Here is a 27,833-nt window from a genome sequence, read left to right on the forward strand (position 1 = left end):
CAGAGTGGAACTTTCACTTCCAGGAAGAGATCGGAAGTCCCTTTCCTTATTCCTTCTACTAAGCACAACTCAAACTCCCGGGCATTGTGTATAAAGCAAACACAAGCCTCTGAAAGGCTGGGAGATGGGCAAGCTGGCCAGGGAACCAAGGAATGACAGTGTGTAGAAGACTCATAATTACAAAATAATAAAAGAAATCAAAGAAGATGTAAGTAAATAAAGAAATATTCTATGTTCATGGACTGAAAGACTCAACGTAAGTAAAGATATCAATTCTCCCCAAAACTGATATACAGGTTTAATTTAATTCCTATCAAAACCCCAACAAGATTTTTTATACAGATTGACAAGACTATTCTAAACTTTTTTATATAGAAAGGCAAATAAACTGGAATAGTTAAAATTTCTGAGAATAAAGCTAGAGAAATCAGTCTACTGGATTTCAAGACATTTTACAGTTATAATTCATATGGTGATATTGGTGAAGAGATGGACACATAAATCAATGGTACAGAATAGATAACCCAGAAATACCTACACTAATATGTCCAACTGAAATCTGACAAAGGTGCAAAAGCAATTCAATGGAGGACAGAAAGCCTTCTGGACAAATGGTATTGGAGGAAGAGGACATGCATGGGCAAAAATAAATAAACAAACAAGCCTCAACCCAAGTCTCCTACCTTTTACAAAAATTAACCCCAAATAGATCACAGGCTTAAATGTAAAGCTTAAAACTACAAAACCTTTAGAAAAAAAATAGGATAAAAATTTCAGGATCTAGAACAAAGAGCTCTTATAGTTGAACAAAAGCACAAGCTATGAAAAAAAAATTGATAAACTGGACTTCATCAAAATGAAAAACTTGCTCTACCAAAGGCCTTGTAAAAAAATTTTTTAAAAGCAAGCCACAGACTGGGAGAAAAGACTTGCAACCACATATCCAACAAAAAAGACTAGTATCTAGAATATATCAAGAATTCTTAAAACTCAACAGTGGGGGGAAATATCTAATCTGAAAAGGGCAAAAGACATTAAGAAACACGCCACCAAAAGGATATACAGATGGCAAACAGATGTACGAAAAGATGTTCAAAAGTATCAGCTATTGGGGAATCACACACTAAAACCACAATGAGCTATTACTACACACCTATCAGATGGAGAAAACAGGAAAACACCACCAAATGCTGACAAAGATGCAGATAAACCAGACCACTCAGAAACTGCTCGTGGAATATAAAATAGTGTAGCCACTTGGGAAAGAGGTGTTTTTTTTTAATATAAATATGTAATTACCATATGACCCAACCATTGCACACCTGAGCATTTATCAAAGTGAAATGAAAACCTATGTCCACAAAAAGCCTGTACACAAATGTTTATAGCAGCTCTATTCATATTAGCTCCAAACTGGAAAAAACGCAGCCATCATCCATCCTTCAATGACTGAATGTTTCAACACCCTGTGGTACAACCATATGATCGAATACTATTCAGCAATAAAAAGGAATGAACCACTGATACATGCAACGACTGGAAGAATCTCCAGGGAATGATGCCGAGTGAAAGTCAATTTCAAAAGGTTATAAATGGCCTGGCTCCATTTATACAGCATTCCTGAAGTGAAAAATTAGAAACGGAGAATAGATTAGTGGTTGCTATGGCTTAAAAAGGGGTGGGGTGGCTCTAAAAAGATGAGAGATCCTTGTGGTTATGGAAATACTCTATATTGACTGCATCAATGTCAACATCCTGGTTATGATATTACTAGAGGCCCGGTGGGGGCTTCCCATCAGCCGGCCTGCACCCTCTCACAGTCCAGGACCCCTTGCTCCTTACCACCCACCTGCTCGCTGCTGCTTAGCACTGCCAAGGAGCCGGAGAGGCTCCCACCACGACTGCTGCGCTCGCCAGCCATGAGCCCAGTTTCTAGCTGAGCAGTGCTCCCCCTCTGGGAGTGCACTGACCACCAGGGGGCAGCTCCTGCATTGAGCATCTGCCCCCTGGTGCCCAGTGTGCATCAAAGCAACCGGTCATTCTGGTCGTTCTGCTGTACTGGTATTTTGTTACCACTGGGGAAAGTAGATAAAAAAAAAAGTATACAGGATCTCTCTGTATTATTTCTTACATGATTCCAAAATATTCAAAATAAAAGGTTTCATTTTAAAAATGGAATGATTTGAGAAGACCTGGAACATAAGCACAGGACACTTCAGCATCACCAGGTAAGATTTTGAAATCATCAGGGTATTCTAAGTAGATATTGGGCAGGAGGAAGGGAGAGCGGGATATCCTTGCTGCCAGTCAAGTAACACACCTTTCTCTAGACCCAGTTAAGTCAAAAGGCAATGAGTGAGGGCTGGTGGACCTGTTGGTCTTGCTGAGGCCCCAAGGTCACACACTTGAACCTTCAGAATCAACAGAGGCAGCAGGGCCGGTTCACGAATCCGTGTGGATGACTCTCAAACCAAATCCCCTGTGCAAACACCTAAGGAACCCTGCCCAGGAGAAACCTCGGGCAACTGCAGGCACAGTATCTAAACTGCCCTGGGGTCCCGTTCAAGAAAGGACGGCAGGGGTGCGAGCCATGGAGGGCTGTTACAAATGCGAGGTACTCTATTCTTTCTCAGTTCACCTGTGAGCTACCGAGAGGCTGAAGGTCAAAGGAGAGACGGATGTAAATTTAAATCCATGAATGTTAGGGACAACAGAAGAAAGAAGGCGCTCAGGAAAGACTGGTACCTGAGATGTCATTAGTTCAACCTCTAAATTTTGTAAGAAGTCACAGCAACAGTTCGCTGCTGAATGGCGTTAGCACTTTTAAGTGCTATTCTCAAAGAAGAAACTGTTTATATAAGTGGATTTTTTCCCCATTTGAATTTAAGTTCACAAATTGTGAACTGGCCAATGGTCATGTGGACGGCAAACTAGAGAAGGTGAGGTGAAGATTTTCTCTCTTCTTTCTCCTGTTCTTCCTGTCTTCAGCCCCACCTCCCACTGCCACACCAGGGGACATGGGTGGGCAAGGACCACCGTAGCTTTGCTAACTTTGAGGCTAGTCCAGCAAGAGCCACAAGGATCCCACCAACCTCCTGGGCTGTGGGAGAGATTTTAGGTGGGGAAAAGGCAACAGAACAAACAGAACTAAAGACGTGAGATTGTTTGTTTCCTGCTTCCTTTTAAGATGGAAAGAAACATTACCCTGTTGATGAAGTAAGGACAAGATAAGAGGGCGCTCATACAGAATCCACACATTCTCACTAGGACAAACTAAAGAGCAACATCAATCACCATCTTCTTGAACTTGGTGGACACATGACTCTTTCGAGTGTTTTACTATCAGAGCCAATGAGACATTTAACATCCAATGCTGTAAGAACATTCTCAAAACTCTTTATCACTTCCATTTCCACTAAGCTGAAAACCCAGGAGAAAAAATTGAGGTATGCTCGATCTTCTGTTCTTCAAATTCAAAATACTGTAAAGAACTCAATTCAGTCATAGCCCTTGGGAAACTATCATGGGGATATTGGAGGCAAATAAAAAGAAAAATCGGTTTGCCATTGTGACTTCATAAACAGAAGTTTGAGTCCCCCTTCCAATTCTAGTATGGACAATAAATCACATGACCACTCTATGCTCAAATATGTTTCATTCAACATGTCCAACTACTTCCAAATGATAGGTATCATGTATTTGTAAAACACATTTATCTAAGAGCCAAAAACTGTCCATGGAGAAAAGCAACAATAGGGATAAGTTGGCTGACATCCATTGTGAAATGTATTTCACCAACATCAACCTGTACTTCGCTAAAACAAAACAACAAAAAAGCTGCAAACAAATGCAAAGGTATCCTATTTAATGGTGATAGGTTTCCCACCCATAGCTTAAATTGACTGTATTAAAAAATATTACTGAATATACTTCAAGACCAATCAGGCAAACCATAAAATGGGTACCAACTAGGTATGTTTAACTACAAAAGACAGTAATTGTAAGTAACAACAGGAACTTTTAAAATACCAACATTGTCACTAATAATTAAGGAACATTGGTGATGCAGCCTGACTCGAACCCTTAATTCAATGGGATGATACTATAATTAGCTAGATCTCGGATTCCCTACATATATTCCAATGATCCAACAATTAAGAACTCCATTACTAACCCTAAATCTTAGGTGCCATAACTCAACTAGTACATAGAGTTTCTATCTGTTTAGGAGAATCAACTTCCCCGAAAACATTCATGTTTCACCATTGTTCTCTTCTATGAAAACAATGCTTCCTCTCTCGTCTACGTGCATTCATACATCCACACGCATCCACACACCCCCTTCCATTTAACTGAGCTCCCACCCCCAAAATCAAGGGCATTGTATAGAACACTCATGTCTACAGATTCATCACGGAAACACCAAAATGTAAATGATACTCTACTTGTCCACTCGTATCTGCAGCCTGCTGGAAATGCGTAGCCAGCGATGTCTCGTCCTGGAACACTTCGTTGCACTCCAAACATTTCAGACTATGCCTGCAGAGCTTGGACGGGTCTTCGTCTAGAGGCATAGCTGGAATGATGGGCGTGCTTGAAGGAGCTGATATGACGGTCCCAGTTATACCAGACTGGATTTTGGTTACAGTGTGTGTGCCAGCCCCCACAGAGCTTGGCAGAGCGGAAGATGAAGCAGAAGTATTGCTTGTTGGAGAAACAATCATTTGATCTGCTGGGACGGGCTTTAGAATCAAGTGGGAGCACTGCATTACCACCCCCTTCTCCTTGTGCCCGCGGGCATGGGAGAGGAGGCTGCACTTGTTGTAGAAAACAAGGTTCTTTGTACAATGATTACACGTCACCTCGATGCGCACACTGCGTCTGTCGTAGTGCTGAGTCAGACTCTTTTCCAGAGCGAAGGAGTCACCACACTCCAAGCACTTGTACCCGCGGGTCGGCAACGTGATGCCTGCGTTAGCAGGGGGACTGAGGTTGGGGATGTAAACTGGAACGGGGTTGACACTGCTCAGCACCTTGTTGAAAGCTTCCACCACAGAGCTCTGCAAGGAGGACACCACCTGGACTCGAGAAACTTTTTTGGGTGGTTGTGAGACAGCTGCATTGATTATTGCCTGCTTTATTTGCTGCTGAGGTTTGGTTAGCACTTGGCGGAGCTCAGAGGTGGCCTGGGCGCCCTGAGGCAGAAGGTTAAGGTTGGCGAGGTGCACAGTCTTTGGCACGAGTTTGGCATTGGCCAGGCTGGATGCCGGCACCACAACGGTTTGCTGCTGGATGGCGTTAGCAGCTTTAATGATGGCGCTGCTGGCGCTCTGAACAGAGGCAGCAGATATGACTGTGGCTTTGACCGTCGTGTTGTTAGCAAGCTTCAAATTAATGACTTGAGATCCCGCTGTCTTCACAGCAGACACTGGGAGGAAGGCAGTTGCCACGGGCTTAATAGTGACCTGCTTGGGGGTCAGCTCTGCAGGGGCAACTGCGTTGGTGATCAGAGCAGACTGCAGAGGCGCTCTGGGGGGAGAGGCAAGGACGGCAGCTGCAGCTGGAGATGACAGAAGCGACGTCACAGAAGCCATCACGGGCCCTGTATGCTCAGGCTTTTTTCCAGAGTCAAGATCAACTTCTGGCAATACCCTTGTCACTGTTCTCTTTATTTCCCCAGATGACGTCTTAATGGTTTTGATGCGGACTTTGGGAATTGCTGGTGTCGATCCTGCAGGGGACGACGGAGATCCCTTGCTACTGTTTTCACTTGAAATGCTCCTGGGGCTATCCGGCTGCTTCAGAGACACCTTCTTCGTCCCATCGATGAGACTCTGGGACTCAGGAGACTTTTCAATGGCTCTAGGACTATCATTGACTTCTTTTGGTAATGGAGAGGGTTCCCGTGAATTGGTCACTGGCTCTTTACTGGCGCCTGAAGCAGCCTTTTTAGCACTAAGAGCAGCGATGGCAGCTATGCAGGAAGAAAGCTTGGAGGATGGCTTTGACCTTGACGGAGCCACGCCGCCAAGGGTGGTGTCGTTCTTCTCAGTGCTCAGCTTCCCGTCATGGACCCTATTTTCAAGCACCTTTTCAGAGTTTTCCTTCAATTTATCCTCGACTTTTCTGACTTTAAAAGGTTCATAAACACTCAGATTTATAGAATTTGTTTCTGTTTCTCTCTTGACAACTTTGTTTTTGTCTACATTGCCTGAAGTAGAGATTCCAGTTTTGCTTAAGTTTTCTCCTCCAAGTGCCTTCAGTTTATCATAGTCCTGTTGGGAAACAGACCCCGTCAACACATTCGATCTAAAGCTCGAATGCAAGTCCTCTTTATCAGGGGGGTCATCCACCTCTATCTTCTCATCATCGTCAAACTCTTCAGCACTTGAGATAGGGCTAAACTGGCTGAAAGCGGAGTCTTTTAGAGTCACCTCTGAGGTAGGCACATCTCCTTTCAAGGACTTTGACCCATCTTTACTGTAGCTGTCCAGAGAGGATGCTGTGAGGAACCCATTGTGTAGGCCATTGCCGGTGGGGTGACCATCTTTCTCTGAGCCCTCAGAGGAATCAATGTTCCGAACATTCTTAACAATAACACTGACGCCCACGTCAGAAGAGGATGGCGTGTGGGAGTCGTCCTCTCCATGAGCGTTCTGCTTGATGTGGCTCTCCTGGTCATCGTGTCCAGATTCAATAGCTGCTTTAGGATCGACCATATCTGGGATGTCAAATGCTGCCAGGAGGTCATCAAAGTCTGGGGTCTTCATATCCCCCATGGTCATGAATTTGATCAGATGTTCTGTTAAACAAACAGAGTAATTCTATCAGCAACTGGCATTTCGTAATGAGGAGAAAAATACCCTCTAGGATTTATATCAACACAGTGATGATTACCAAGAAGAGCAAGTCAGTAACTGCACAATTATTATAATTACAGAAAATTCTGAGTCAAAGTGAACACATTTTCAGAGGATATACGGTATATAAAGCCTTGATAATTGTAGCTTCAAAGGAATTCCTCCAAAATGCCGCACACCACATGATCAGTGTGGCACCACTCTAACAAGAATAAAATTGATCAAAGCTCTTATCTTAAGAAAAGCAGGTTTTGGTGTAACAACCAGAAAATTTATCATTTACCACTGGATTCATTACACACAAAAAGCTACTTCAAACATATTTTGATCTTGACGGCATTTACTTCCACTGGCAAAATCATCACTATTATAGTCACCATCGGATTTGGGCTATCAAATTAAAAGAAATGTATTACAATAAAAAAAACAATGACAGATAACCATTTACCCACAGGAGAAACAAGCATCCCGGCCCACCACAGCACAGCTACTGCTAGTCAAGTTCCATCTAGAGCTTTTAAGAAATCCCTCAGGTAGGTGCTGATTCCATCTGTTTTTATTTAATCCTTGTTTTCTCTACTCTGCTAGGAAAAAATACCATCCTGGCAGAAAAGCCCAGCATCCCTTCCTTGTCCCTCCCTAGCTCATGGGTTTTAATGGTTGAGGTGACACATAACTGTTTCCTAATTACCACCCTTCGGACACAGTTGTGCAAGCAGCTGTGGCAACTGAGAAAGACCCCACCGTGCAATGACCCTCAGTGCAGACCTGAGGACTGCAAAGCCGGGAGGGCAGGCCCTCTCTTTTACCCGGAGCTGAATATGGGTGCATAACATTCTACAGAGAAGTGTTCCCATTTGTGTCCACAAAGCCTTTGTGGTAGGACAATTTTAGAAAAATGGGCACAACTGTTACTAAAGATGAAGGATATATAAATACATGAAGTGCCAAGGGTCTCTAAAGGGTGCCCTTTACCCACTGCAGAGAATGCATAATCGTGGGGTTCAGATAAAACTTCCGCTGAAAGAGAGATCTTCATCCTCCCGAAGGCCCAGAGCACTGCACCTCATGCTCCTTTCTGGTATGTACTACAGTGTGTGCACTTGTCTCTTACCTATGGGCCTGTCAGCACCTGTCACACCGCAAATGCCAGATAACTAACCCGCCACAAGTCAGGGGCCAAAACACTAGATTTATAACAGAACAGGTCTGGAGCCAGCTCTGAGACCCTAAGAAGTGAGGGAATCTTTGGGCCAGTTCCTTCCTTCTACAGTGGTGGGAGGGAGGCAAGCATCTAGGAAGAGAAGGAAAGAAGGAAAGGGAAGAGGGGGGATGAAAAATAGGAAAGGCAAGAACAGGAGGCAACAATCAAGGTCAGAAGACAAGAGGGTTATAACTGATTTTTGGCAACTTTCAATGGAAAAATTAGCCTAATTGATTCTTCAATTTTTCTGTTATTCCTCCTTTAAATCACTAAGAAGTGTTCTTCCACATTTTAAAGTAATAATATACTTTCTTGTACAACCTGTAAAAGATCCGTCATCCCTAAGAAAAGTGATGACACAAAGGTCAAGGTTGAATTTTCACTCAGGTGACAACATACATACCAATGAGAACTCCATAAGCTCATCATCAGCTGCTAAGACACCCTCAGCATACTCACTCCCTCTGGGACACGTCCAAACACTTCTAAGAATTTGATTGGGAAAAACTACTGATGAAGATTTAATAAACACTCACGTAAGGAGCTGGAGAAAAAAAATCACCTTCCACTCACATGTCTCAGTTAATGTAGACCTAAAGAAGCATCACATTGCAGTTTCTAAATGGAATACTCACAATAAAACCACTGTCAGCAAAGCATCCCTGTGGTCTATCTTTCCCAATCACGGTGATCCAAGTTGTAGATCAGATTTCAGAGACCTCTGCTTTCATAGAATCATGACCCATGCCCAACCCCAGCACTTATCCACAGCTTGGACCAAGCTCTGGAAGTCACAGTTGTGGTTGGGTCCTCTAAGTGCCTCCATCCTTTCTTTACAGCTACCCTGGATGTATGTCATTTGCCCTCTCTTTACGCAAAAGATGTCATCCAGTTCCACATCATTCATCCCAGAGGGCCATCAGTTCAGAAGCAAAAAGAACATAAGAGACAATTCAAATACTCATAGGTAGTAGGCCCAAGACACAACCATAAGAAATGATAAAAGGTCACCACATGAAACCTTGAATGATTGGCAGTTCGGATCAGCAGTGCAATACTTGGAAGATCAACGCATGATTCTTAGTATCTCCTTCTCCTGTTTACATGGTGGGGACCTGCCTGACCTGTCTGTGCACAGGTGCCCCAGAGCAGGAAAAAACCTTTAATCAGTGGTAGGATGTTGCTCACTATGCTGCCTGTATCTTTTCCTATCTGCCCAAGTAAAGCAGAGTTAAGGTTTGGGAAGCCCCAGCCTGCAATCCCCCCAAGGGGTTGAGAAGACATTCCTGATTCAGGAGCAACTCTGTTCTCTGTAGTAATCCAGCCACCCTGCTGTCTCGATCTCCAGTATCACCTTTCCCTTTCTCTTGAGGGAAAAGGGTGAACCCAAGGGTAGAGCAATGAGACACCCTTACAGGTAAGAGGGAATTAGCTGTGGTTTAAAAAACTAAACCTCCTAGTTCACCTGATGGAATCCTGACTGACACGTAAAAGTGCACAATGGGCATAAAATACTGAGTGCAGGGAGTGGGGGCATCGACAGTGCATCACACTGAAACCCAAGACCACACCGTGTGGGTGGAGTTGCCTCTCAGGGTTGTAAAATTAATGTAATAAATACTGCTCTCTGTAACTTCACACTTCTCTTTTTTGGTTTATAGAAATGTTTTTCATACCCACAATCACATCGTCCTATTACCCATTACCTTCCCACATTTGGGAAGGCAAGAGCAAATTTTCCACTTGGGAGAAAAAATAATTTTAACTCCCACTTCATTTCTCACTTATGTGAAGTACAAAGAGAAATGCTTATGTTTGCAAATTCTCTTAATTTTTTCCCCAATTCCTAAGTAGTAATCTTTTAGAAATAGATTCCTTTACTTCAAAGCATTACAAAAATAAATCTTAGTCGTCTCTTAAAAAATAACATAAAAAGACCTCAAAATTTGAGCTTCTCTTGGCCTCAAGAGCTTGATTTTCAAACAGAATTAGCTTTAGTCATTGTAACAATGTCTTTCATTTCATTTACATGCTGTAAAATATATCTTCCTTCAAAAGCACTTACAGTCTTCTAATGTAAGGCTAACCCCCATTTCAATAACCTGCAATTCACTAATAGATTTGTGTTCAAGGTAGAATGTCCTGTTACCCAAAAACATTGAAATATCTGGGGGAAAAGGCTAGGCCTGTTTACAGAAAAGGAAATTGAAAGATCTCAAGTGTGTCATGTGATCTCTTTATTTCCTCCTATGACACAGACAAAATATTTCCTTTCCTACCAAAGCCTCTTAAAATTACAGAAAGCTGTTTCATCTTTGTTGGCAAAAGTCAAAAGTTATCAAGTCAAAAGAAAGCCTCAAGAAAAACCTATTCACCCCTTACTTATACTTACGGTTTGCAATAAAAAAGGGAGGAAGACTGTTCATAGAGCTGTTTCCCAATTCCAACTGAAGAATGACAGCGTGAAAGGCTCAGGCATTACTTAACCATGGACGCTAACTTCAATAATCCCAAAGAGACATGCCCAAACCCAACCAAGGTTCTGCCTCCAAAATGAATACACAAGGTCATTCTGAACAGTGAAAACACATCAGCTTCCCCATTTAAATGGAGAAGCTAACATTTGCTTTACCAAAAGTCAATAAATTCTAAATCCTAAAGAAAAACAAAGTCTATTGGCCATCATGACAACACTAGAGGCCCAGTACACGGAATTTGTGCACTCGGGGGGTCCCTCAGCCAGCCTGCGCCCTTTCGCAGTCTGTGAGCCATCAGTTAGACATCCTTTGCGCTGCCACAGAGGAGGTGGGAGAGGCTCCTGCTGCACTCACCAGCATTAAGCCCAGCTCAGCGCTTCTGGCTGAGTGGCACTCCACCTGTGGGAGTGCACTGACCACCAGGGGGCAGCTCCTGCGTTGAGCATCTGCCCCCTGGTGGTCAGTGTACGTCATAGCAACCAGTCATTCCACCATTCGGTCTATTTGCATATTAGCCTTTTATTATATAGAACTAGTAGCCCTGTGCACGAATCCGTGCGCCAGGTCGCTGCCACCCTCCTGTAGTTTCCCCCGCTCCCTCCTCCCTCCCCCACCCCCATAGCTTGCTGCCCTACTCCCTCATGTAGCTCTCCACAGCCCACTTGTACCTCGCTGGCCCACCCTCCTGCTGATCTGTGATCTGGTCATGATGCACTCGGTCATTACGCCTTAGGTGTAATGGCTAATTAGCACATTCCTCTCTTATTATATAGGATTATACACACTTTCCATAAAATAAAGGTAATAATACTATTATTCTTTTTGGGGTCTATATCACTTTTTTTTTGTGCAGTATCTAGACATTGAAGCCCTCAACAGATTAATGATCTAATTCATGTTTCTATCCTTATTATCTTTCCTTCACATATAACATGTTTTTATGACATGTTAATATTATGCTCTGTTTACCATTTATTTTGTTCCTCACTGAAAATGATTCCAGCACCCGTTTTTAAATGTCTTCGAGGGACTGGTTTCTCTGGTCTTCCACATTCAAATTCTTGTTGTTCCCATTACACTAGTACACAGACCTTTGAGCTTCCTCCATCACCAATCTTTTCATCTTTTGCACTTTCAAGGTTCTCTATCATTACATCTCTTCAACCACAAAAAAGAAGGAACGGAAGGGAGGGGAGGAGAGGAATCACATCTCTTTCCTGTTGACCTTTTGCTTCTGCCCCACTTCAATCTGAACTGCTGATGAGTCCCTGCCATTGCATTCCAAATACCAAGCAGGTTCAACAACACAGGCCAGCCTCATGCTTCTTCAGTTTTCCTAAACCACCTGGGAATACACATCAGTTTTGAGGTGTGTGTGTGGGTGGGTGTGTGTGTGTTTGTTTTTTTAAAGAATCTGATCAGCTACTGAAGAAGGTGTTAAGAACCTTTGCCTTGCTTCTCTCTAGGAAAGTGGGTGGGGGGAGGAGACTGGGTCCCAAAACTGATGGATACTTGGGTTTCAAAATAATAATAATAATAATACAAACACATACATATACATACATGACTGTCTAAGTGTGGATAGTTTTGAGGAATAATAAACAATAATAAATTGAACTATGGACGGAATATAAGAATTACATGTCATTTGAAGGCCCCTACCAAGTGACAAATAGCAAAGAAAGTGCTCATTTTATCTTTTGTCCTCCACACCAATCAGACCTTGAGTGAATCTTGACAATCAGCGAGCACTTTGTAGGTCTGCGAAGAACGGTGTGACACATCATATCATCTTCCAGCCCCGTGGGTGGGGACCTGATTACACTGCCCCCAAGGGCAGAAGAACATTTTCTAAACAGCATACGCATGGTAGCACACCATCTGTGAAGACAGCTCTTACATAGATGAAATGAACAGAATATGCATTTAATTCTGTATGCATTAACAAGAAATTAGTAAAGATCTCCTGGCAGCTCAGTTGTTTAGAGCATCGTTCCAATATGCCAGGGTTTCGGGTTCAAACCCCATTCAGGGCACATACACGAGTCAACCAATGAATGCATAAACAAGTGAAACAATAGATGGATGTTTCTCTCTCTCTAAAAAGCGATAATTAAAAAAAGAAAATAAATTAGTAAATACAATTGCTGTGTGCTAGAATAGACATCTACTTGTTAAGTAAATAGACATTACTATACAGATAACTCAGCAAGGTCAGGCATGTTCTTCCTCAGCTAATACCTAATATTCCTGATTGGAACAGAACTGATATGAAAGTTCAAGCTGCTTCTGGAAATATAAACTCAGAGTCATGGAAGCAGGGCACAACCTTGGGAAACACAAGAATAAAACCAGCCCAGCCCTTCCCTGTGGCTGTTCACTCTTACCTCAAAACCTCCCCTGCCCTCCTCTGTCCATCATTCTCCTGAGGGGACCAGGCCACCACAACAAATGATCCCTACACACCCCTCAGCCTTATCAGCTCAACCTGCAATTCCTGGCTTACTTCTCACCCCCACTCCCACCCCACCCCAGCTCCAAGCATTCATAGGTCTAAACAAAACTCAGCCATAGAGCCTTTGCTTTGTCCCCTTGGGTTCTGCAGCTGCCAAGAAAACCTCCAGAGAAGGCTGTGCAAATCCCTGCTCCGTATTCCCGGGGAGTACTCAGTGTCACTTAAGCTCCACAGTCCTCTTCTCAGTATTAACTCCCACCCTGCCAGGAGACAGGGGCTGTTTCTAATCTTTTCCTCTTACCTCCTGCACGCCTTGGTCTTTTTCTTCCTGAAGTCAACCTCCAAGACAACAGGCCTCAGGCAGGCCCTCTCTCCACACCCTTCCTTCCTACAGATCTTGTTGGGTCCTGCAGTTGGCCTGTCCAAGTTGATCCTCCTCCATGAGCTTGTCACCCTCCTCCTGTGCCTTTGATCAGTCCTATCACCTCTACCTGCTGGCATAAAAAGACCTCCCTCAACCTTCACCTGGTGCTGTCTCACCAACATGCTGCCTTCGAAGTCAAGTTCTCGACCCATGGGACAAATCCTGCCCCTCCCAGCTCCTTCCTGGCCCCTTGCAATCCACTCTCCAATCCAGGAGGAATTGGGGGGAGTGATGGAATTGTTCTGTATCACAATTGTGGGGTTGGGTACACACTTGTTTGCATTTGTCAAAACCCAGAGAATTTATTGCATGTAAACTGGAGGGGAAAAAAGCAACCAAAAAATGAGGGAAGGCCCAAAATGAAAGACCAACGAGAACAAAAAACCTAACTATATTACAAGTGAACAACATAACCATGCTGAAGAGAGTAGGGGAGAAAAGAACTAACCAAAGCTACTTTGGAGAACAAAATTCTGACTGTATATATACTGTGGAACAAATCAAGTTTGTAATCTAGTTAGCAGTATTATACCAATGATAATTTTTTTCAGTTGTGGTGTGTTATAACTATGCCAGGCAGCTAGGGAAAACTGGGCAAAGAGAACATAGAAACTCTTTTATATCTGCAACTTTCCTAGGAGTAAAAATTATTTCAAAATAAAGTTAGATGCAATTTAATAATGTAAAGCTACTAAATGAAATACAGCAAGTCTCAGGACACTCCCCAAAGGGCCCATTCCCCTTCTTTGTTCCCTGCGCTTATGCTGTTACCTGTGGCCTTTCAGCCGCATTTCATTCTCCAGCCGATCGACCATCCTTCCTCCCGTGCACTCCTGCGCTCCGCAGTACTGCCACGAGCTGACTTCTCCCTGACTCACTGGCTGTGCCCCTCTCCCTGGGGGGTCCCTTCAAACCTTCATCTACTTTTGCTCCAAGGCAACCTCACAGCTCCCCTGGTCACGACAATCACATATAGTCACGGAACTCACTAATTTCTACATTCAGCCCTAATGCTACCTTAAGAGCCACCTTCCCGGTTGCTGGCTCTATATTCTGCTTGGCTCTCCCAACCATCTGTCAAACTTTCACCAAAGCCCTTATGTTCCCTCCCAACCTGCTCCTCCTCTAGTCCCAGCTGTGTAACGTCAGCGACACAACCTTCTTTAGGAAAAAATTGGAAACCCTCAGGCAGCATTTCACACACTGCGAGGCAGAGACAGGGTTCTGAAGGACCCACTTGGCTTCCCACTAACACGAGACGAAAACAGTAAATGCTGGATTGTTCTCCACTGAGCAGACTGTTCTCAGGTAGGGCAGCCTGTACTGTGCAAACAAATATTATAAATCTCTGGAAAGAGGAAAGCAATAGTTCCCAAATTCTGAGCTAAACACAGGTCATTTTTTTTCTGATACATGAACAGAAATGCCAAAATGATTTCCTCAAAGGCGCCACCAATTGTTGCCACCGTTATACATTAGTTACTTTAAATGCATCATGGTCCCCCTCCTTCTCCCCCCCCCCCCATTTAAATATTTATTACCTGACATCTAAGGCGGCAAAATGACAGCTCATTATATACAAATTTCTGTGTTACCGATTACAAAGTTTAAACTGTCTTCCATATGGCTTGCTCACTAGTTGTAAAAGAAATTCTTGTCCAGTAAATCACAAATGAATGCATGGAAGGAGATGATGAATTTCCTATTTCTTTCTTTCTGCAGTTCTATGGAATAATTTACTGACCTACACTCTTGTTACTTAACTAATAAGCAAGCACATACACAACCCATCCATACAGCATCCGAAAATGAATGAGTTTCTGTGGACAAACTCTGGTGGAGAGAATGGGCTTTTAATGTCCCAGCTACAGGAGCACTAACAATGGTGGAGGGCACAAGGCCTTCCCATGCTGTTCCGGTCCAGCACTGACATCCCCTCCTCCCTCTGGCTTCTTTGTGTGGGAAAGTTTTCCCCCTGAAAAAATGAGGATAACAGCATACATCGAACCCCAGAGACAAGGAGGGAAGGCTGATACTTAGATATTTAGAGGGAGCCTTGTCATAACACAATATACCACACAAAAAGCACAGAAAGCGTAAAATTCAAACAAGGAGTGGCCAGTGGCAGAGAATTTCAATGAAGGTTCCCACTCTTTCCATCCCACAAGCAGCCAGGAGACCTACCTGGCCAAGCAGGTGGCCGCATTCTGGAGAACAGTGTGTGATCATTAACCTTCCTCATCACAGAGCATCTGGATTTCAGCAAGAGAAGGAAAGAAGCTAAGGGGCAGCACTCTCAAGTGGGAGGAGGGTACTGAGGGGCCAAGGTGGGAGGCCAGGGCTCACCTTGTCCATCCCAGAACTCATGGGCTGAGATGTGAGCCCTGGTCACAGTCAGAATTAGAGGCTGAGACACAAACGACCCACCAGGTCAGGACTAGAGAGGCGGACAGAAGAGCTGCTCAGATCAGAGGCGCAATGGCACCATCCTCACCTGACCTCTGCCACCCAACGACAACAAAATTGAAATTTACAGACACAGCACTTCAGCGGGTGCTCCACTTCCCACAAAGAGCAGCAGCAGCCACCTTGGCTGAGTCACATCTGAAAGGACTCGGAGTCCCTGTGCCCTGCAGAAGGCGGAGCTGTCTCCGTCCTAGTCCTAGCTGGGCTGGAAGTCAGAGAAGGTGACCCCTGAGAGTCTTGCTTCCTCCAAATCCTCAGAACCCTTGCAAGTAAGTTTTCTCCAAGGGGGTCCCGAGAACCATATCAAATTCTAAGTTTTGACTCTTCAAGGTAATTTTTTTAAAAAATCAATCAATAATTAATGTGATGTGAGGAACAAAAAAGAAAACATATGCCTCTATCTGTTTTGAGACATGGCGTAAAGAGGAGTATATTCATCTCAGCTTACAGTTTACTAACACTTAACAGCAGGGGTCCTCAAACTTTTTAAACAGGGGGCCAGTTCACTGTCCCTCAGACTGTTGGAGGGCTGGACTATAGTTTAAAAAAAAACTAGTCGGCTGCTAAGCAACAGGCAGCGGCGGCAAAAACACCCAGCGGGCCGGATAAATGTTTTCGGCGGGCCGCATGTGGCCCACAGGCCGTAGTTTGAGGACCCCTGCTTAACAGCAAGAAAGTGGTTCTCAGATAGGGTTTCCCATAAAAGACAAATATGGGGGAAGCAAAGAACAAAGGGGATCAAATATGTGGTGATGAAAGACGTGATTTTGGGTAGTAAACATACAATGCAATATAGATGCTATATCAGAATTATATACTTGAAACCTATATCATTTTTATTAAGCGATGTTGCCCCAATAAATTTAATTTTAAAAACAGAAAGATATGGAGGAGATAGTACATCCCAAAGATGTGAATTTTATATTGTCCCCATTGCCCACACTTTACTTATCTCCTTCATGTAACCACCTCACGGCTGTTGGCAGGCTCTCCGATCTCAGCTGGGCCGTAAACAAGGAAAGAGAAACTCAGATCTCTAGTTCCCTGTCCATGTTAGTTCATCTGCTTATTTTGCCTTGATGAAACCAAATGCTCAAAACTTAATAAGTTTTTAATATCTCCCTACGGTTCATGAATATGTAAAATTCTTGGAAACTGTAATAGAAGATACAAGTCACAGGCCAAAATATCATTGAACCAAATTCAATCCAAACTGATGCCCAGATTCCTATGTAGTGTCAACAATAGAAATCAAAACACATTAAAAAAACAAAAAAAAATCAGCCTCACTCCCCATCTAAGGAATAACTTTGTATTGACCTAGACTTCTAAAAATCTGACAGCTCGCCCTAGATGATTTGGCTCAGTGGATAGAGCATCAGCCTGCAGACTGAAGGGTTCCAGGTTTGATTCCAGTCAAGGGTACATACCAATTGCAGCTTGATACCTGGTCAGGGTACTTGTGGGAGGCAACCAATTGATGTGTCTCTCTACATTGATATTTCTGTCTCTCCCCCTCCTTTCCACTCTCTAAAAATAAATGGGAAAAAATATATCATTGGGTGAGGATTAACAACAATCTATAATAATGAAAGCATAATATGCAAATCGACTGAATGACCGAACAGCAGAACGACCATCCGGACGACCACGCTATGACAGGCACTGACGCCTGGCCAGCCAAGGCAGGTGCAATGTGATTGGCCAGGGGGCCCCACCATCGCCCCGCAGAGGGAGGCCCAGGCCAGCCAAGCGATTGCACCCCACACCTGTAGCCCACAGAGGGAGGCAACCGGTGGCTAGGGAGAGGGGGGCAGCAGTGGGGACAGGGCCAGCTGCCGGCAGCCGGGGGAAGGAAAGCCCCGATAGGCCCTGATTGCCGGCCAGGCCTAGGGACCCTACCCGAGGGGTCCCACATTGCAAGAGGGCACAGGCCAAGCTGAGGGACAGACACACACACACACACACACACACACACACACACACACCATGCACGAATTTCGTGCACCGGGCCTCTAGTATAATAATAATAATTAATTAATTTAACAAAAATCTGATAACTATAAAACCAAATCTGGGCCATCTTGTGGAAAGAGCAGATAAGAAAGTGAGTCATGTGAGGAGGTGAACCTGGCACCAGTGCCACAACCAAAAATGGCAAAGACCACCTCAGTGAGTAGTTCAGTCAGTTAAAGCATCATCCTGATACACCAAGATTGAGCATTCGATCCCTGGTCAGCATAACAACAAATTGATGTTTCTCTCTCTCTCTCTCTCTCTCTCTCTCTCTCTCTCTCTCTCTCTCTCTCTCAATTCAATAAAAGTTTTTTTAATGCAAATACCAAGAAGTGAGGACTACCAAGCACCCAGTTCTTCATTTCTAGCACCATTCTCCACTAACAGGAAACAGGGGTCCTGGAGAAATGGCGATTCTAGGATTGTGCAGGAAATGCACAAAATGAGCCTGGAGCACCGGTGGTGCCAGAAAGCAAGCAAGAGCTCCAAAACCAACAAATAAAACAAGCAACATTGTGAGGGGCAGGTCAAAGAGACAGACACAGAGGTCAACAGAAAGAGCTCCCAATGGCCAACACTGGTATAATTGAGCAACAAATAAAACAGAATTAGATTATAATCCAAAGTATAAAATAAACAAGAGTCCATACTGATGGAAATGATTGAATGGGGAAAAGCAGACAATTCTGTGCAGGCGAATTCCAAATACTTATGTAAATGCCCCGCCCTTATGGAGGTGAGTTAATGCCCACTCCTTAGTGACTTTCTTCCAAAGAGGACAGTTAGAGAAAGGGGAGAGGTAAGAGTAACTTTACAGTGGAGACAAACACTACCTCAATGAGGTGACCAAGGTAAGCACCAACAGTGGTAAGTCATACGAATGGAAGGTTCCCTTGACGTGATGTTAGGAAACATTGTCCAAGCCTAACCACCAGAAAAAAATCAGACAAATCCCAATGGAGGGACACTCCACAAAAATACCTGACCGGGTACCCTCATGAAAAACGAGGGAAGCCAACAGAAGCCTCAGGAGACATGAGGACTCGATGCCATGTGACATCCTGGATGAGATTATGGGACAGAAAAAGGACATGAGGTGGAGACTGAGAAAATCTAAAAATATGTGGACTTTGGATCTTATAAAAAGTAAGACAGAAATGATGAATAGCTAAGAGGGTGGGGAGAATTAAAATGCGAAGAGCTGACAGGAGCAGAAGATGGGAACTGCAACCGTTCTGCTTCTAAAGGACATTGGTGAAGGGCACTACCAACAAGAGATACTTCCTAAGTGTTTCAATAACAGCTCTGGCTATGTGGACATTGAGTTCCCGTTTCATCCCCTTACCAATGAGCTGCTTCAAGGTCAGCCACTGACTAATGTAAACAACTTAGGAACTTTTAAACCGAAATTTACTAGAAACAGAATTTCCCAAGTTTGCATTCTCCATGCTATCTGGACACAAAATGATTCACAGGATCTTCAGCAATGACAGCCAGGCCTAGTCTGTAGCCAAACATGATAAATAATTATTTGGTTTCTCTTTCTGCCCGATGATGGGCAACATGACAACTCAATCACTGATAGTTTAATTTATAAAACAACAGCTTATAAAAACTAGGTCCCTCCTAAAGATTTGGTTGTATGGGCATGTGTAAGGAAATTAATCGTTTACCCCTCTTGCCATCCTTCAGGTATCGTATAACAAGGCCAGACTTTCCTTCCACAATAGCAATGTAACTGGGTTGTGCCGTTCAAAACATGAGCAGTCATAAAGGGAAACTACTGCTTTCTGGTATAATTTCCCAATCATATACTACAATTCACATATATCACAAAACCAATTAACTAATGGCCCACACACAGGAAAACAGAACAAGGTACATTTTTTTAAATTTATTGATTTGAGAGAGAAACATCGATTTGTTGTTACTCTTACTTATGCATTCATCGGTTGATTTTTGTTTGTGCCCTGACCAGGGATCGAAACTGCAACTTTGGCATATCAGGACGATGTGCTAACAAACTGAGCTACCCAGCCGGGCCTGAGTAAAATATACATTTAATTTTTTTTATTGTAATAAAATACACATACCATAAAACCTGCCATCTTAACTATATACAATTAATTTTTAAAGTGTGTTTTTATTGATTTCAGAGAGAGAAGAGAAAGAAACATCGATATGAGAGAGAAACATCAATCAGCTGCCCCCTACCAAGTGCCAGGACCAGGAATCGAGCTAGTGACCTTTGGGTACATGCGATGATGCTCAACCAACTGAGCCACACCAGCCAGGGCTATAATTTTTATATGAAGAGTATACAAAATAATAACAGCAAAAATGCTACCTAATATTACTAATTGAAGACATGCTGAGGAATAAAAACAATTAGTTGAGCTGTCCAATTGTAGACTGCAAATTTCTTTTAAAACCTCTAAAAGGCCATTTCTATATACATTACACACGTTATCCAATATTAAGACTTTAGAGTTCTGGTATTTATATTCACTAAACACCCACACTTCATACAACAATCACTTGCTTCAGAGACTCAAATCAAATTTTGTTTTTTCCTGAAATGTTTACTTAAAGTGCCTGGGGGACATTTATTGCCAGATATCCTACAATCGTTTAAAACAGTGCTTCTCAACTTTCCTAATGCTGCGACCCTTTAATATAGTTCCTCATGTTTGGTGACCCCCAATTTCTTTGTTACAAATTGATCATAATTAAAGCATAGTGATTAATCACAAAAACAACATGTAATTATATATGTGTTTTCCGATGGTCTTAGGCAACCCCTGTGAAAGGGTCGTTAGACCCCCAAAGGGGTCGCGACCCACAGGTTGAGAACCGCTGCTTTAAAACATCTGCAACTGAACTCACCATCTACTTCCCTCTTTCCAGACAGCTATTCCCAGTCACTTAAACTAACAATTTCACCTCCAACTCTTCCCTTTCACCAAAACCTGCCCATTTTCCTTGGCAATGTAGTTTGAATCCATCCTCTTTTAATCCCCATCCCTCCTCTAGTTTTGGACCATCTCATCCAACATCTAGACAAATATAACACCCTGGCTTTCTTCATCCTATCAGCCAGATTTGCCAGATCAGTCTTTCTAAAGCTCTACTTTAATCACATCTATCGCTCCCTCTATTAAAAATCCTCAAATCGCAGTAGCCGGTTTGGCTCAGTGGATAGAGCGTCAGCCTGCAGACTGAAGGGTCCTGGTTCGATTGTGGTCAAGGGCATGTGCCTCGGTTGCAGGCTCCTCCCTGGCCTGGGCCCTAGTCGGGAGCATGCAGGAGGCAAGCAATGGATGTGTTTCTCTCATATTGATATTTCTGCCTTTCCCTCTCTCTTAAAAAAAAAAAAAAAATTCTCAAATCACCTTTCAAATTAAGTTCAAACTCCTTGGCCTAATTCCAAGGACCCCACTCAGTCAGAGCCCAGCCAGCCATTATTTTGCCTCAGTCTCCCTTTTGTGGGTACACCTTTCCTTGTGGGCCACAATATTTCTTGACCCAGGATGCTACACACACACACACACACATACACACCAGCATCGGCCACGTATGAAGAACCCATTTCTCAGGTTTTTCTGAAGGAAGAGCCTCAATTTCCTCATCTTTAAAACAGGACTAAAAAATAAAAGAGAACTAATAGAAAAAATAATAAAAAAGAGAACTAATAATAATAGCCATATCATAGGGTGTTGTGCAAGTGAAAACAAATTATATGGAAAGCACCAAACATATAGGCATTCAAATATTTTCTTCCTCAGTTTGTAAAAATAATAAAACAAAGTAGAAAAAAAAAGGAAAATGGAATAAATGTTTCTGAAACAAGAAAGTGAAGTAGGTCAGCCTGGACAGGTAGCTCGGTTGTTTGGAGTATCATCCAAATGGGCCAAGGTTGCAGGTTTGATCCCCGGTCAGGGCACATGCAGGAGTCAACCAATGAATGCATAAATAAATGGAACAAGTCAATATTTCTCTCTTTCGCTCTCTCCCTTCTTTTCCCTAGATAATCAACAAATTAAAAAAAAAATTTTTTTAAGTGAAGTAGGTCACCAGATTGGAGGGAGGCATGGAGGGATGGATGAAAAAGGTGAAGGTATTAAGAAGTATAAACTGCTTCTTATAAAGTCAACGGGAATATAAAGTGCAACAAAGAGAATACAGTCAACTAGAGGCCTGGTGCACGAAATTCATGCACTCGGTGGGCAGGGGAGTGTCCCTCAGCCTGGCCTGCGCCCTCTCACAGTCCGGGAGCCCTTGGGGGATGTCCAACTGACAGCTTAGGCCCGCTCCCCGGCAGTCAGACATCCTTAGCGCTGCTGCAGAGGCAGGAGAGGCTCCCGCCATCGCCGCTGCACTTGCCAGCAGTGAGCCTGGCTTCTGGCTGAGCGGCACTCCCCCTGTGGGAGTGCACTGACCACCAGGGGGCTGCTCCTGCATTGAGCATCTGCCCCCTTGTGGTCAGTGTGCATCATAGCGACCGGTCATTCCGCTGTTCAATTTGCATATTAGCCTTTTATTATATAGAATAATATTGTAATAACTAAATATGGTGCCAGGTGGTGGGTACTAGGCCTGCCGTATGATCACTTTGTAAGGTGTATAAATATCTAATCACATTGTACACCTGAAACTAATGTGATATTGTATGTCAACTGTAATTGAAAAATAAATTTTTAAAAATAACGTGAATTAACAACAATAAAAAGGAAGTGAAATAGTTTGAGGTAATGATGATAGTTTGACCAAAGGAAGAGGAGCATTCTTGGGTTCCACCCAGAGCGATGGCACTGGTTTCTTATTACGCTTCATTTCATTTCAAAATGAATGGCCTTTGTCCTAATGTGGATTTGCCCCCAAGGCTCCTCTGGGGATCAGCCATTGGCAGGGTCACCTGGAGTTCACACATGGAAGGAGTACAATTTCCTCTTAAATGGCAGTAAAATTTAAACTCACAAAGCAAAATACTTCCAATGTCTTTCTGACTGTCCCATGACCCTTTTCTTAATTTCAAAACGGTCTTCCCAGTCAAGCATAACCAAGGCTGGCTGTGATCCCCACTGCTCCTTGCCTAACCCTGGCCCAGCCCCCACCTCTAGAGCATGCTCACCGCTGACTGGCAGCTGCCCAGACCAGGCCCCACAGATGGCTGACTGCAAGTCCTAAACCAACATTCTAGGAAAAGCTACAGAAAAACAGCAATGGACAGACTGGGCTTGGAGAAAAGACAAAGCAAAAGTGGGCTATGCAGTTCTTGTCTTGTTGTAGAGGCATCTTCCATCGCCAGCTAATTCTCTGGAAAGTTGAATGGCTGCCCTTCCTGCTGGGAAAAAGGGAGGCAGCCTTGGAGGTGAGAGAGGGGAAGACCACGGCCAGGCTAGCTGTGAAAGCAGGAGCCACACAGGAATCCCAGAGGTCCAGAATGGGGGACAGGGCTCCCTGCAGCAGCCCCAAGAATGGTTAGCACTCATTCAGGACTATCCCAAAGACCTTGCTAATGCGTGACTCCATTCCCACGGTGTAATCATCATCATTTACAACAGGTGCTGATGTTTGGCTGCCTTCTCTCTCTAACTGGTTCAGTTAGACCCCAAAACTCCATTTTCTAAAACTGCCCATAGAAATGCCCGCCAAAGAGCATGAGAGCTATGTAAATAAATGCATGAGAGCTAGAGCTATGAAGTCACTGAAAGCAACAACTACTTTCACACAGCACCATAGCACAAAGCCTCCACTTCTTCAACTCCCGAGACACTTGGGGGCTGGATTCAAAGGCAGACCTTCCAGCTCCCAAGTCAACGACCAAATACTCTTCAAGCACTTGAAAATTGCTAGAAGCCAAGAGGACATGATGGCCAATGATCTGGGCTTGGCAATTCCCAGCTCCAAAAGGTCAGAAGTTCAAGTCAGGAAAAGATATTAAACAAGGAAGAGGGAGACAGGGAGAGGAGGAGGGGACAGAAGAAGGAGGGAGGGAGGGAAGGAGGGGGGAGAGAAAGAGAGAGAGAGAGAAAAAACAGAGGAGGAAAATTCCCATGTCTGTCAGAGGGTCCTTCAGTCAGTCCTCAGAATGCATTAGTAGAGAACAGGCACAATGTTATTGGTATTTTACTCTTTTACACATGGCAAAAATTCCCCATGAAAGAATGCTGACTGAATTCATGAGCTTCTTTCCCTTCCCTTCTGGAATTCTATAAAGATGACATTAAAAGTATTTTTAAAAAGATAAAAATAGGCAAATATGTAAGACAGACTGGTGGTTACTCAGGGCTGGAGGGAGGGTGAACTGGGGAGTGATAGCTAAAAGGCACAGGGCTTCTTTTTGAGGTAATAACAAGGTCCTAAAATGGCCTGGAGATGGTTGCCCTCTGAATACACTAAAACCACAGAATGTTAAGTTATAAAGGGGCAAGTATGTGACTGCATTCTCAATAAAACTGTTGCCAAAAATTAACTCTATGCCCAAAGGGCAGTGAGAAAAGAGTCAAGGAAGAGGACGGTGGAGTAGCCACTGAGCCAGGAGAGTCAAGGAGTGAGTTAGGCCCAGCCAGTGTGGTTCAGTGAGATCACATGAACCAGGAGATCACTATTCAATTCTTGGTAAGGGCTCCATCCCCAATGGCGGGGAGGCGGGGGTACAGGAGGCAGCCCATCAGTGATTCTCTCTCATCATTGATGTTTCTCTCTCCCTCTCCCAAATCAATAAAAACATATATATTGAAAAAAAAAAGGAGTCAGGTCCCAAGGCTCTGCTTGAGGCGGCTATGGTGATGGAGGATGTTAGTCAGGCCTGGAAGGAGCCCTCGTGTGACCTCTGACCCTCTGCAACCTGGGTCAGCTAGGGACGAGCAGCAGTGAGGTATAAGACAGAAAGCCTGGCCTTCAGTTTCCTCCACCTCTAAGACCACAAGCCAAGCTTATTCCCCAGGCAAAATGGCCAAGTCTCCCACGAAAAGCTCCAGGGAAAAAATTCCAGATGCTGACTTGTGGGGCCCTGCATTGAGAGTGCAGCTCCATGAATAATCAGAGAAGCCCCCCAAAAACCAGGTCTCACCTGTACGGGCAGAGCTTCCAACCAGCTTTTCACAGCCTCATCCTCAAAGATCGCCAGACCTGTGTGAAAGCCTCCAGCAGGAAGAGACCAAAATAAACCACAATAAACAAACAGAAAGAGGACAGAGCTGCCATAGACAGGGAGAATATGCATATAATAGTATCCGCAGAGAAAAAAGAGGAAGCTATGATGAAGAACCCAAAGAACAAGAAGGAAATTACAGAATATTAAAAACTAAAATAAAAAATAAAACAGGTTAAAAAAAATAGTAAGTCAAGGAAATCAGGATATACCCAGAAATTAGAACAGATATCCAGATAATAGGAGAGAAAAGGCATAAGAATTACAAATTCAATCTAGTTGGTCCAACATCTGACTAATAAGAGTTACAGGAAGAGAAAATGCAGAGAGGATATTATAAAGAAAAAAATACAGGACTATCTCCCAAGACAAGTAAAGGAGCCAAGTCTGGGATTGAAAGGGCCCTCACAGGGCTGCCAGATAAAACACAGGACGTCCAGTTAAATTTGAATTTCAGATAAACAACAATTAATCTCCTAGTGTAAGTATGTTCCATTGTTTATCTGGGCATCTTGCATTTTTTGTTTGCTAAATCTGGCAACCCTCTACCTCTGACGGCCCAGCACAAGCAAATGAAGTCAGTCCATATCATAGCAGTTACAGAACACCAAAAAATTTAACATGAGCAAAGGTGCAGGGCTTGCCCAGACACTGCTGTGAGAGCTGTGCCGAGTTAACTTCTGAATCCTCACCACGGCCCAGGGGCACTAAGCACCTTTGCCTCCAGACAGAAGAGCCTCTGCCCTGGAGCCTGCGGGGCTTACAGACAACCCACTTATCTCACAGACCAAAACACAGACTTGTTTTTTCTTTCCACTCTCACAGAAGAGTTCTGTTTGTGTTATTTTGGAAAGGGGCTGCATGAATGGGGATTATGGGAAAGGGGAAGGAAAATAGATGGTGTGTGTGCGTGTACAGATCGGACTCTGCCCCAGGTGCCAGGGCTCTCTGACTGCCCCCTGCACAGATGGTACAGGTTTGGGGAGGTGCTTACAATGTCAGAAAAGTCAGGTGTGGGGGAGTTCAAGCTTATCCTGGATGAAGAAACCAGCCCTCTCTCCAGGCTCCCTCAGTCTGCAGTTGAGTCCACTGGATCCAGGCCCTGCTCCCACCTGGGCTGGACTCACTCAGCCACAGGGTTGGTCCAAGGATGAGGGTGTCTTCAGAGCCTGGGTAGTGAGGGAGATGCCTGAGGAGTAAGCTTGCGTGGGGGTGGGGCCAGGCCATAGATACTGCCTGATTTAAACCTTTAAAATATTAAGGCATATGGTATATACCTTCTAAATATTTAAATGTATCTTTTAAATATTTCATTATGCCTTTTAAATATTTAGCCATCTGGTCTCCCTTTGTACTCTTGCCCCTGCAACATTAAGGGCAGGCCTGAGGCCATTACTGTTATTATTATTATTCCTGTTTTATATATTAGGCAGAGAAAATGTAAGTATGTTGCTCAAGGACATATGGCCAAGAAATAGTAGAGGATGGAACAGAACCCAGACCTTCTGCCTCCATAGTCCCGGCTCACAACTTCTATCAGAACAGATAGTCGGGAGGTAACAACTCAAATAAAGAAGTCCAAATTTAGCAGAGTAAGTATATTATAAAAAAGTCAATTAACAGAAGAGTTCATTTCAAAGAGTTGAAATTAATTGCCTTCAGGGAAGAGGACTGGAAAATACTGCTTGATTTTTTTAAAATCTATGTACATGTATTTGCCAAAAAGTTAAAATTGTTAAAAAGAGATAAGTAACCATCTTAACTACATATCTATTTCCTCAGTGTAAACAACTCAAAAATCGCTCTGCTCCTCAAATCTCATTTACCCAAAACCAAATAAAACATACTCATGGGGCCCTTGCCGGTTTGGCTCAGTGGATAGAGCATCGGCCTGCAGACTAAAGGGTCCCAGGTTCAATTCTGGTCAAGAGCACATGCCCAGGTTGCAGGCTTCATCCCCAGTGGGGGGCATGAAGGAAGCAGCCAATCAATGATTCTCTCATCATTGATGTTTCTAATTCTCCTTCTCCCTCCCTTTCTCTCTGAAATCAATAATATATATATATATATATATATATCCTATCTAATAGACAAACATGGTAATTAACTGTACCTTCGCTACCATTGCCATTGGCTGATCAGCGTGATATGCAAATTAACCACCAACAAAGATGGCGGCTAACTTGCATACTGCAGGCAGGGCAGGACACTGGGAGCCACCATCCAGGCCCCCGTGTGCGACCCCAGGAGCCGCCGGAAAGCCAGGCCGCAGGCAAGGCGGCCCCCCGGGACCCAGGAGCCCCTCGGCGAGGTCTGCAGGCGAAGCAGCGATCAAGTTATGAGGGGAAGGTTGGGGGGGCGGAAGGAGCTACAGGAGCAGCTCTGGCCAGAGACTGAAGACTCCGGCTGGAGTGAGGAGCAAAGACTGAAGGCTCCAGCCCCAGTGAAGACTGTGTCCAGAGCGAAGATGGAAGGAGGTGGCCAGAGTGAAGGTCTGGGTCCCAGGTGCCAGAGGAAAACTGGTGCTGGCAGCCAAGGGAAAGAAGGCCTACTGCACGAATCTTTGTGCAATGGGCCTCTAGTATATATACATTTTAGAAAAACAAACAAACAATGTAAATGCAAAGCCGGCACAGTAAGAAAATGGTTCACTGATTGAAACCCTTAGGGTGCTACTGCATTAGTGTGGTCCAAAACAGTGAAATACAGCGAATGCCTTCATTTGCCACAAGATGTTATATAATTGAAAACCCAGGAAGTCATTTTTAATGAAAA

The 27,833-nt window shown here is 43.8% G+C and overlaps 1 protein-coding gene across 12 annotated transcripts in view; it reads right to left on the reverse strand.

The window, feature by feature from the left end:
• ZNF532 (zinc finger protein 532) overlaps positions 1-27,833 on the reverse strand; it is a 95,624-nt gene that overhangs the window by 43,708 nt on the left and 24,083 nt on the right. For 10 of the 12 annotated variants that reach the window (XM_036322065.1, XM_036322069.1, XM_036322063.1 and 7 more), the window contains one exon: positions 4,446-6,802. In XM_036322065.1, the coding sequence (XP_036177958.1) occupies positions 4,446-6,802 (2,357 nt within the window). Of the gene's footprint in view, positions 1-4,445; positions 6,803-12,263; positions 12,996-24,977; positions 25,209-27,833 lie in introns of those variants that run through there. The other 2 variants (XM_036322070.1, XM_036322071.1) reach the window with 2 other exon arrangements.

This window comes from Myotis myotis, unplaced genomic scaffold, assembly GCF_014108235.1.
Source record: "Myotis myotis isolate mMyoMyo1 unplaced genomic scaffold, mMyoMyo1.p scaffold_m19_p_9, whole genome shotgun sequence".
NCBI lineage: Eukaryota > Metazoa > Chordata > Mammalia > Chiroptera > Vespertilionidae > Myotis > Myotis myotis.